General features: G+C 29.9%; 1 protein-coding gene across 4 annotated transcripts in view; it reads left to right on the top strand.

Annotated features, from left to right (window-relative positions):
* The first annotated feature begins 716 nt into the window (after positions 1 to 716).
* LOC139519305 (transcription factor COE3-like) overlaps positions 717 to 11,733 on the top strand; it is a 30,831-nt gene continuing 19,814 nt past the window's right edge. For 2 of the 4 annotated variants that reach the window (XM_071311284.1, XM_071311282.1), the window contains exons 1-6: positions 854 to 1,246; positions 1,562 to 1,715; positions 1,920 to 1,983; positions 3,369 to 3,424; positions 4,381 to 4,454; positions 5,378 to 5,446. In XM_071311284.1, coding sequence (XP_071167385.1) covers positions 1,113 to 1,246; positions 1,562 to 1,715; positions 1,920 to 1,983; positions 3,369 to 3,424; positions 4,381 to 4,454; positions 5,378 to 5,446 — 551 coding nt within the window. In that variant the 5' untranslated portion in view covers positions 854 to 1,112. Of the gene's footprint in view, positions 1,247 to 1,561; positions 1,716 to 1,919; positions 1,984 to 3,368; positions 3,425 to 4,380; positions 4,455 to 5,377; positions 5,447 to 11,733 lie in introns of all 4 variants that reach the window. The other 2 variants (XM_071311285.1, XM_071311283.1) reach the window with 2 other exon arrangements.

The raw sequence follows: 11,733 nt of genomic DNA, 5'->3' as shown, positions 1-11,733 counted from the left end.
CTTAACTCTTGAAAAAAGTATATCGAACTCAAAACGGAAAACGATAAATACTAAAATACAATGCATTCGTATTCGAACAGTATGATTCCTTTAAATGATACAATAATTTCTTACATTTTGAACGTACACATAATTGCAGTTAACCTGGGAAAAGTATACTAATATATATTATGTGACGGATTTAACAGGATATAAAAGAATTGTTTATTTTAAATATAAATAACATACCATATTTAGAAAGAAAAAAAAAACACTACAAGAATACAACACTTGTCTGAATAAAAATGTTATAATGTATTTGTTTGTCTTTATTAAAGAGTGATGGTAAACTGAAGCTAGCAGGGGGATTTCTATTGTATGTGTGAAGTGTAGCGCAATTATATTATTATGGAATAGAGATAATATTCTCCAGATGGTTCAAATGTCAAATGACAAGTGGGCGTGACTTTCTTTACTACAACACGTGCTTTTGTTTTCATTTAAATTTATTGAAAATGCAATAAATTAGATTCTTTGTCAATCCGCATTGATAAATACTGCAGAATAAAAAAGATTTACATTCTAAAATAAATATATCATCTTTTTCATAATAATTTGCTAAAAACTGGTACCGTGAAATCGATATGGTTGTTTGATTTCCTGATGAGATGAAAATAACATGTGCTAGTGGAATCATCAATGACCCTTAATATCCATTGATTGGTTTTCACATTCCCACAGTTGAAGTCCCGTTGGTAAGGAGGCGGTCATCATTGGAATCACAGAAGCTGATTGGTTGATCAGGTGCCATCTTAATCGTAAAACAGTTTCCCGTGGGATATATTAGCATCCTTGGGGACATAATAGTTACACCATACACTGGAAAGCAACAAAAGCCATACCCGAGAGAGTTTGTTCCAGAACCCGAGTGAGACGTCAGCCCGTGTAAACAATAACAGTTTAGTCAAAACTTTTTATTCAATGAACAGCAAAAATATTTCTACATTTTAAACTCGGAGATAATATATATTGGTGTATATTGAAGTTTGAAAATAGTATGTGTTTATTGTGATCAAAATAATACATAAATGTAAAATATTATGATAAAATTTGTTATTTGACGAAAGGATTTCATGTTTGGAGTGACTGAGCCCGCACCATCAAGAGAATTAAGTACCGGTCCCATGAAGGAAGAACCTCATCCCGTTGGTCAGAGCAACCCCGTGAGAAACTGGATGCAGCCCACAGTCGTAGACCAAACCGCAAGGTATTTATTTATTATTTCTTCAGTATACTTAAAGCAGATTGTAAACTGTTTTTATTATTTCTTATCCTAAAAAACAGATCGTAAACTGTATCTTTTAAACTTGTTTTAAATATTTTTGCATTTACAAGCTACCATTTTACAAGGAATATTTAAATCATGAATGAAACCCCAAGAGTGTATTAAGTTATCTGTCGTTCAACTCCCAGGTAAGATTGTTACAAGAAATTGCCAAAATTCTCACTGGACCCGTCCTGTTACTTTTCTCTCTGTGTTTCCCCATTGGAATTTATTATCAATATATTAATATATTTGCAGTGTCGGGTTTGGCAGAGCTCACTTCGAGAAACAACCTCCCAGCAATTTACGCAAAAGTAACTTCTTTCATTTTGTGCTAGCTTTATATGACAGACAAGGACAACCCATAGAAGTTGAGAGGACAGCATTTATAGACTTTGTTGAAAAGGAAACGGTAATATACTATTTTCATTTCCCTTTTTTTTTTAATTTACGGTTTTTGAAATTTTTGTGATATTAGATATATTTAAATAGAACATGCCTTTTTGTAAAATACATTTCTTCGTGAAAATTCTGTTCCGTTGAATTTGTATTTAAATATGTACAATTAAAATATAAGGACATACAATATATCTAACAAGAAATCTTACTTTTTCAGGAAGTTGAAGGACAGAAAACAAATAATGGAATTCATTACCGATTACAATTATTATATTCTAACGGTAAGGTTTTATTTTCTTATTATTATCATTCACTATTTGTTTATTTATGCAGCTTTGTTTAAAATATTGACAATAAATAACAATTTAATATGCGTGAAATAAAAAAATAAGGGGAATTTTATTGAATGAATATTAGCAAAATTGGAATATTTTGTTTTTATTAAGTACCATAAAATCCGTATGAAAGGTTTATTAACCGTAGCAAAGATCTTTGATGACAAATTATTCAATGCATGATAAAATTGTTGTTAGGACATTTCATAAAAATAAAATTTTCTAATAACCAGAATTGCGTGCTGGTAATTTTCATTAAAGTGATATCGACCACCATTGCCTTAAAGTCTCATCTTTGTCGTCTGTCTAGGAACAATTTTTGTGCGATATCAACGGTCAGATTTAAAGAGGATTAAAACAATATTTGTTTACAAATGCTTTAATCGGATGTTTTACCAATTTAAATTCAAAACCACACGTGTTAAGCGTACCGTTAATGCAGAAACAAGGACCGTTAAAATAATGTTCTAAAATATGATTATATGATTTGGAATAACATGTGGTATATAGAAAACATGTGGAAGTTTTAAATTATAAATGAATATTGACTTTCCGTGTTAAAAAGGCACTGATGATGACAATTAACAATATAACGGTTTTATTCTGAGTTTGGTCGATGAAAGCGAAATAAAACAAAAACAAAACCTGTAGAATTATAAAACTGACAGCCCCATTCCCTTGTGGTTTTCTTGTTAGTTATAAGTCATTCAAATACTAACATGTTTTAAAAAAAATCTTACAGTTTAACAATTTTAGTATATTTTTTGTTGTAAAATATAAAACTTTAAATTAACTCAAATCAAACAAAAAAAATAATTTCATATAGGCGTTGGATATCTGAATAATCTGTTATAAAATACATTCCATCCAATATTCTGATGATATCTTATTTATTCTTGTCTATTTGTCTAGATACCATGCATTTTGTTTAATTTGAATAAGATAATATTAATAAAATATTTCATAGCCTGATGGATAATATTCTCATGAAAATATATCACTTTATTAATTCTGTGCCTCGGAGGTGCTTTCAGTCAAAACCCTACATTAAATAGCTCATACCCATATTTTAAAATACTTATTTCCTTCCCTTTTCTGTTCCTATACTTTCCTTATATGTTCTGTTGATTTTTCTTATATGATTGTTTTATTCAGCGTTTGCAGTATTTGTTTTGTTATTGCGTTTTCATTTTTAAATGTTTTGCATGGTCAAGAAAAGGTTTTGCGTTCTTGTTAGGTTCAACTGGGACTATTATAGTCCCAGAGTTCATGTATATTTTTTTCTCATATTTTTGGACTGGATGCTTGATTTGTGGTTTTCTCTTTGACAGGTGTCCGACAAGAACAGGACCTATTTATACGGCTCATTGACTCCGTTTCTAAACAGGTAAGTTTTGTGATATTTATCATAATGTAGCAATTAAGCCCAAAATAAATGAAGCATAAACGATCATCACCCTTTTGTTTTCTCTTCAATGGTAATGGAACCAATACAATATCTATCCAATTTTCAATGACTTTGTAAATATTTGTTTTATTTTAAATAGGATTTCCTCTTTCTGTTTCCTCACCAATGCTTGTTGTAGTTGTCATAAATCATAATTATATTTCAAGGTTGGATGCAGGGTTAATTTGTATAAATGGAAGTAAAGTTGTCCTAATGATAAAAATTGTCACAATCTTTTTCACTATTTGCCGAAAAAGTTAATGATGGCGACCCTAGTTAATTGATCACTATGAACAATAATTTAATCACTTCAGTTCGATACAAGAATTTCTGTTTTGTATTCCGTTAATTTCGGAACATATGGCAATAAAGACGACCGACTTTGTTAAAGATGTAAATGAAATTCCAAACAATTGTTTAATTCCGTCTATTACCAGTCATGGGCGCGTGCCGAGTTCACACAATCCATCCATTTGAACATAACTACAGGCTCAATTTGACGGAACTAATTCACTGAAAGAACGTGATAGATATAACCATCTAGATTACCAAATGGCAAGAAATTGGTCCTCAAATCAATTAATAGCTACCCAATCTTTTTACTTTTTATTGAGTGCCGATTATTCCATTCAATCACTTTCATCATTCGGACCAATCTAACATTAATATTTTATTCTGACAGCGTTCCGAAATAAGATGTCGTCTGCAGTATTTGGCAATGAATAAGATATTGATGTTTAGTCAGATTTTTCAAGAAAAAGCAGTTTTAAGAAAACGTAAATCTCTGAGACAATTCAGAATTCGCCATTTCTCTTGCTGAAGTTAATTTATTTTTTTATAAGAATTCTTATTTTGTGTATGATGTACAAATTTTTCGTTTACTGTTTTTTTTCCAGGCCATTATATACGAAGGTCAGGATAAAAACCCAGAAATGTGTCGTGTTTTACTAACACACGAAGTTATGTGTAGGTTCGTACCATTTATCTATTTTTATATACCTATATACATTTTGTTAATGTAAGTCCTATATGTAATTTCACTAATTACCATTGTACCATTCATTAAAGTTTTGTTTGAAACATATATTTTTATATATATATATATATATATATATATATATATATATATATATATATATATATATATATATATATATATCCTGTTGAAATGTCAAATAAAAATTAAAAAAACTGTTGAGTGATCCTGGGTGGCATAAATACTGTATTTTCAGAACAGAAGGATTTTCATTGAGATTACTATTTTATGACCAAACAAAACGGAACGATTTTCAGTAAAAGAATTTCTCTATTTGATCATTTTGACACCGTCATCAAATTACAATGCCATTTTGTCTTTTATGTTTACAATTAATTTATATATTTAAAAATCTGACAAGACTATTTTTATTATCTCTACATGTTACTTCAAGATACAGTTAAAAGATGCTGCGCTCCCAGCTGGGATAGTCACACTCAGAAATTAATGCACGTGTAAAGCTTGCGAAATAATTAACTCCCCATTCGTTACATAGTTTCGACAATTAGTTTTTAATCAGTTGCTCTTTGTATTCGTTATCATCTTTACCCCCTCCTATCGCGCCCGTCTGGGAGTTGACGTTTCACATGCTTCCGTGAGTAATTTGATAATATATACATCTTAAATTGAATTATCACCATAACATAAAACATCTTTGAAAACTGATTACATTGTTCTAGTGGTTGAAGCAACATCACGGAAAAAGCAAACTTTTAAACAAAACGAAAAACTCAATCATAAAATAAAATCTTCCTTTTATCTTTTTAAGGCCTTGAAACATCAAAATCCTTAATAGACCAAAAACTGTGTATTTACCGATCTTTTTATTTGTTTACATATTTTTTTTTATTCTTCAGTCGGTGTTGTGATAAAAAGAGTTGTGGAAACAGAAACGAAACCCCTTCTGATCCGGTAATTATAGATAGGTAAGTTGTTATATGCACTTTCAGTTTTGTGTACTAGTATGACTTTTGTTTTGTTATTCATATTTTTTTTAAATATGAGTTTGTTTGTTTTTAAATCAAAGGTCAATGTTTAATCTAGTGCTCAGCAGATAAGTTAGTTTCAATTGTATTCGTTCCTTTTTATTGGAAGTTTGATGCATACATATTTGAATTGAGTGCTTAAAATTGCTTTTTTGGATTGTTATATGCTTTATTAGAGGTATTATTTGTTGACCCATTGATTGATCCAGATATTTCAGTACTATAAATTATAACCCTCTGTCGCTCTCGGGATAAAGAGAAGAAAGTTAAAGCCTTTTTACCCCGACTCCCAGTCCAAGGACTACCACACTATTTACAATATATCTACCCAAACTTGAAAGGAAAGAATGTCGCCAGTAATTTCGCTATGTAATGTTTTAAGTTTTTCTTCATGATTTGTAATGTTGTAGGGTTTTGTTCGTCTCTTTTGAATTCCTTCACATCTTTAATACTTGGCACAACGAGAACTTGCCATGGAAGCTTCTGTCTCGGGCAAAACATTAGATATTATTGGTGATATTCAGATGTTATATTTTGTCGAACTTTTGTTGTTGTTTGTAAGGCCATTTGAATTCATTTACCAATAATGCCCTATTATTCACCTTTATTCCATGAATGATTTGCTTGTTATTTTGAAGTGTCATAAATGCAATACGACAAACAATGTGTAATTTGAATGGGTTAAATATTTGAAAAGTTTTGAATATTTAACAGATATATTGCTATTAATAGAAATTAACCATATAGTAGTAAATAATTCAAGAGACTGATAGAAAAAAAAACATTGAAGTTTGTTTGACAGCTTAAATTTCTAAACTAAAATGAAATATTTACAAAATAATTATTGATGAGGAACTAGTATCGATTTTGGAGATGATAATTATCGTGTTTGTCATCGCGAGTCGATTTACTAATGTTTAAAAAGACAGTGACTTTTCAATGTTTTATAAGTTTAAAAGACTATATGAAGCGCGACAGAAAGATATGATCTAAATGCTTTTCTCTGGATATTTGTCCCGCACTATAGTCTATGGTCTATGCTTTCATAAGGCGATAAGAGATTATTAAGAAATAATTTACGATCCATTTTACACAGTGTTGAAACAAACAAATCGATGTTGAACATCTTCCATTTCCAAAGTTAATCCTGGTTAATACATCGAGTCTTCTTTATTATCTTATTAACAAACATATTGTATTACGATTGGTTTGGTTTACTGAAATTAATATTAGAAATCATAGGTCAGAGAAAAGAATTAGTTTCCCGGAAAACACTGCATACTCACGAAACATGTTTTTTTTTTCAATAGACATTTTTGTCATAGTTATTTCACATTACTTTTATAAATAAAAAAAATTGCAATTGAGCAAAGAATGTTATCTTTTAAATATCTCGTATCCCACTTCGAATATCTTTATTCAAAATGATAAAACAATGAAAATGAAAATAATCCCATAGTTATAATAATATTGTACATGTATATACTCTTGAAAATCGTTATATAAGACAACATGCATCTCTACAGATACAAGTATGTTTTATCTTATAATGAAAAAGTAATAGCCTATATCACTTATATTCCTAAACAAATTTCCTAGAGACCGTCCAATTGATGGAAATACATCCACTTCAAACACTCTAGTAGATCTAAAACGAATAAATTTTAGCGTTTTACTTTTTTCGTGCACCCTCCAGCATCCGGGTCTTTGATCATTGACATAGAGCTAGGAGTAGATTGTCACGCATCATACTGGTGTGGAGTTTTTCTTAGTTTTAGTAGATAAAACCATCTCTGGGGAGACATTTTACGTGTATCCTCCTTAAAGCTAGATTACCTTATCAATCCTGAGGATATTCTAATAAATTTTCAATATTCACGCACCATTTCTTAGCTATAGTTCCAGCATTTATGTGATGAAACCAAGAGCCGTGTGCAAAGTGTCGTCCCTCCTCTGGAAATCAAGTAATTATGTAGATTCAAATTTTAGATAAAAGGTTTCGAGAATTTTAAACTTTTTAAGAATTTTAGTAGTTAATTTGAGTTATAATATTACATTCAAAATTGTTAATATTGTCCGAAATATATAAACATTGAAAAAAAACATCCTTTTATATCACAAAATCTTTTCAAATATTTTGTTTTTAAAAATACAAAAAAAAAAAAGAAAGAAAATAATTTGTATTGACAGCAACAATTTAAAAAGGGATATAAAAAGTCTTTAGTTTATATAATTAGATTTTTGAACGCTGATGAATTAGTTTTACAAATAAAAGCAAAAGCTTCACATTGAAGAACCAATTTAATATATTTCATTGTCTATAAATCCTAAACACACATTTTAATCAGAAAATTAAAAAGACTTTTGAATGAATTCATAATATCATAAAAGAATAGCGATCGCTTGTGTACACATACTATTAAGGGAAGTCGGTACATTTACTTTGTGTATCACGAATGAGCATATCAGAGCATTATCAATTGGAATGAATTGAAAATGAATTAGTTATGAATCTTTTATACTTCTCTATTGTGCAAATGGATTCCAGGGCATGATAGAAAATGCTGGCATAGATATATTTATTCCCTCAGGTACTCTGGTGGTTGTTTCGTCTCTCTGTGTTGTAATTCTGTTAATGAAATATTTGACGGGTCCGCTATACTTAACTGCAAGCTAAAAGTATCGATAAATAGGTGTGAGTGAGCATAAGGCGAAAGTCATTTATAGTCTCGGCTTTATTGTTCAAGTTTGTTTTGACATCTGGCTCACGGTACGTCTTCACACGTAAACAATGCGCCACTTATACCTAACGTTAATCATATTTAAAACATAATTTCATTTCATTTTAACACAGATTAATTGATTTGGTGTAAATATTCAAGAACCAGTACACGTTACATAAAAAAGGACATTTATTCCCCATTTCCATTTTTATTCTTTGATTTGGTGCATATTTAATTTCAATACAATCTGTTATGTTTTTATAATATAAAACAATTTGTATTAATTTCACATGATGGTTACTAGTATCACACGTTTCAAACGCACACCCACAAATGTAAATATTGTTATAAATTTCTAGTATTGTCATATGCTCGGTGGCTACCCATTTCGTGGAAAAAAATATCTTCTTCAAATATGTATATTCTGTTTACTAAATTTAAACATTAGAAATTGTTACAAACTCAAATACGTATACAGGTTGACGTATGGCTTCGAGATTATTGTTGATAACCGTATACCGAACTTATAAGTCTTTTTTTGTTTGGTGTGGTTGTTCGGTTGCTGTCGTACTGACATATCCCCCACATCTCTTTTTATTCACATATCCAGTTACATCTATGCCATTCATCAATAGACGTATTTTAAGAATTTATATATAATAGATCTTTACTCTTAACATGGATGACTTTTTGGGGCATTTTCTGTCAAATTAAGCTTCAAACTAAACGACGTTGATTAAGTTTTGTTGCCACCAGGCTTTAGTCCCGTTAACCATAACTTCATTAATACCGATAGCCGATATAAAGGAATTATTTGTCTGTGTTTTTGTGACGGCAGAATGCTATCTTTTGCACTTTGTCAAGATCTTTGCTGTCTTTCTGTTTTATCTAGATGTGACTCGGCTTTAATTCAACTCTTACGTGATTAAGGGCATCAAAACAAATGAAAAAGTTTGAGGGAGAATATTCGTCCTGACTACAAGGCATTTAAAGATTCATTATGGCAACTTTACGGAATGATTTTTGACCCGACTGAAAGTGAGATAAGGTTTTTATGGTCTGATCTTAGATAAACAGATTGTTTTCTTTTTTTTCCAAATGAAATTTCCGACAATCCTTTTAAGTAGGAATTGCTGGAGACATGAAGTAAAAGCTGTATAATAGTACCGTTCGCTCTTAAATTTGTTTATTTAAAAATTTCATTGAGGAACATAATTGAGTAATATCATATTTTTCAGCCTTTGATTTTCTGCTAAAATTATATAAAGAACGTTATAAATATTTATTAATTTGTTTTAACATGTACTAATATAAACATAAACAATGGAAATACGACCTTACAGTTTTTTATGATAGTTTTGACATAAATCATAATTTGAGTGCGGACAGTAAATCCTTATTTCGTCGTTTCATCTGACCTCATTGCTTTAACATCCTTAAAACGTGAATGCTATTTGTATCTTCAGTAATAGCCGTGTAATTAGATTAGTTAGAACAATATCATATTAATTGACAAAAAATGAACATTCATTGTTTATAGAAAATGGAATAATTTTATTGTCCGGTTCATCGAGTTCTCTTTTCTGGTAGTGCGATCGTTTATAGCCTTCCATAGCTTTCATCGAGCCAATTTACAAGTACTTAAATGGAAACCAGGATCTCTCAGTTGTCTGACCATGCTTCGCTAAAAATTAAATAACCGACAAATTATATCTGACAATATTACTTCAATGTTTTTAAACAAGTCCTCAAGTCTTCGCTGAGTCTGTCATGTCTAATGTCATGAAACTGCCGAAGAAAATGTTATTTCATATAGTTTTACATTTTATCCTGAAAGCACGAGGGTTTGGAAAAGGGATTAATGACTTTACATTAATAGCAGAAAATTGAAAATAATGATTAAACAAATAAGCCAATAGTAATATAATAAAGAATTAAAGAATTTAGAAAAAAAAAGAAAATTTTCATATATAAAGAGAGAAAAAAGGGACACATATTATTTAATACGTAATATAAATATTTATATGTTAGAGAGTCAGTGTTGCTCATTCTTCAATTCATGTATATATATATGTAAAGAATATTACAACCCCAGCACGTTGATTACAATATTTATCCATTCTCCTTATAAATTTTCAAATTTTTATATCTATTATTTATATATTTAGTAGATAACTATATAGTAAAGGAAACAGTTTCTCTTTGACTTAATGAAGCATGCAGAGGCAATGTTCCGAAAAGTTAAGGCGAAAAATAACCGGGGATCCCGCAGTTGCATTTATGTAATTGAATCATAAAGATTTTGATATTACAAAAATACTAACATAATCATTGAAGGTTAAACACTTACCAAATAATGCTTCCCTACACTATACTAGATAATTTATCCCGAGGTGTTCTGAGAAAAAAGCTGTAAAGCAGGTAAAATTTTACAGCAAATGTGCAATAACGAAATGCTTCTGTTAAAAAGAAGGACAGAATTTATTTATATCTTTTCAATATCTTATTTTTCCCTTAGAAGCATTAGTAAAGAAGTGCTATAAAATGCAAACAAAGCTGCAGCGATAAATTTAAATTTGCATAGCTTAAGGGAATCTGCTTGTTTTAAAATTTCTCCGAGCAAAAATAAGAAGATGATGACTTCTTTATTACAAAACAAATGCAAAAAAAATCTTGTTTTATTGTTACACCTGAATGTAGAACTAGTTTCAGACATCGGTAACATGTCTGTGTCACGCGAACGTGTCTTCCTTCACAACTGATCGTTCAACAAATCTTATGTTAACTTGAAAAAGATTACCATTTTTATAAGAATTTATCAACACTGAATATTGATTCCAGCGAAACATTAAATAGAAATAAATATCGAAAGTAATAAAAATTAATCCAGCTTGATTGAAAAAAATCTAAATGTATCTGCTATAGTTAATCGCTTTTTAAAAAAAGTGATATATACACAGTGCCGTTAAATTGAAATTCTAGATTAGCAGTTTGTAGATATTAGAGGAGCATATACATATTGTAAAATAATAAGAAAATGTGGTGTAATTGTCAGTAAATAGTCAGCTATAAAAGGCTCGGAAATGACAAATGTAAAAAAATCTTCTTCTTCTGCTTCTTCTTCTTCTTTATTCGAATAAGCAGTAGTCTAACATTCCTTCTTTTTCGTAAGTCAAATGCTCAATTTGTCATTTTGAACAATAAACTATGTCTAAAAATACAATACACAGCCACAAACGTATACATAAGAATATAAAGCGAGTAAAAAAATAACACGAAACAAAAAAAAGCAAAATAGTTAAGTTGAATAAATATTAAAGAGATGTACAGTACTATTGGTTTTGTTTTATTGTACTCCTTCGTTGTTGAAATCATAGGTTTCTGTTCAACAACTTCGAAACTAATTTAGGACCTTTATCCCACCCTTCTCCCTCCCCCCAAAAAATAGCAAAATAATTCATGAGAATGATTTGCTTTACTTTATATATTTCAATGACTTAAATG

The sequence above is a fragment of the Mytilus edulis genome, chromosome 4 (assembly GCF_963676685.1).
Source record: "Mytilus edulis chromosome 4, xbMytEdul2.2, whole genome shotgun sequence".
NCBI lineage: Eukaryota > Metazoa > Mollusca > Bivalvia > Mytilida > Mytilidae > Mytilus > Mytilus edulis.
This window is presented reverse-complemented; position numbering and strand designations above follow the sequence as displayed.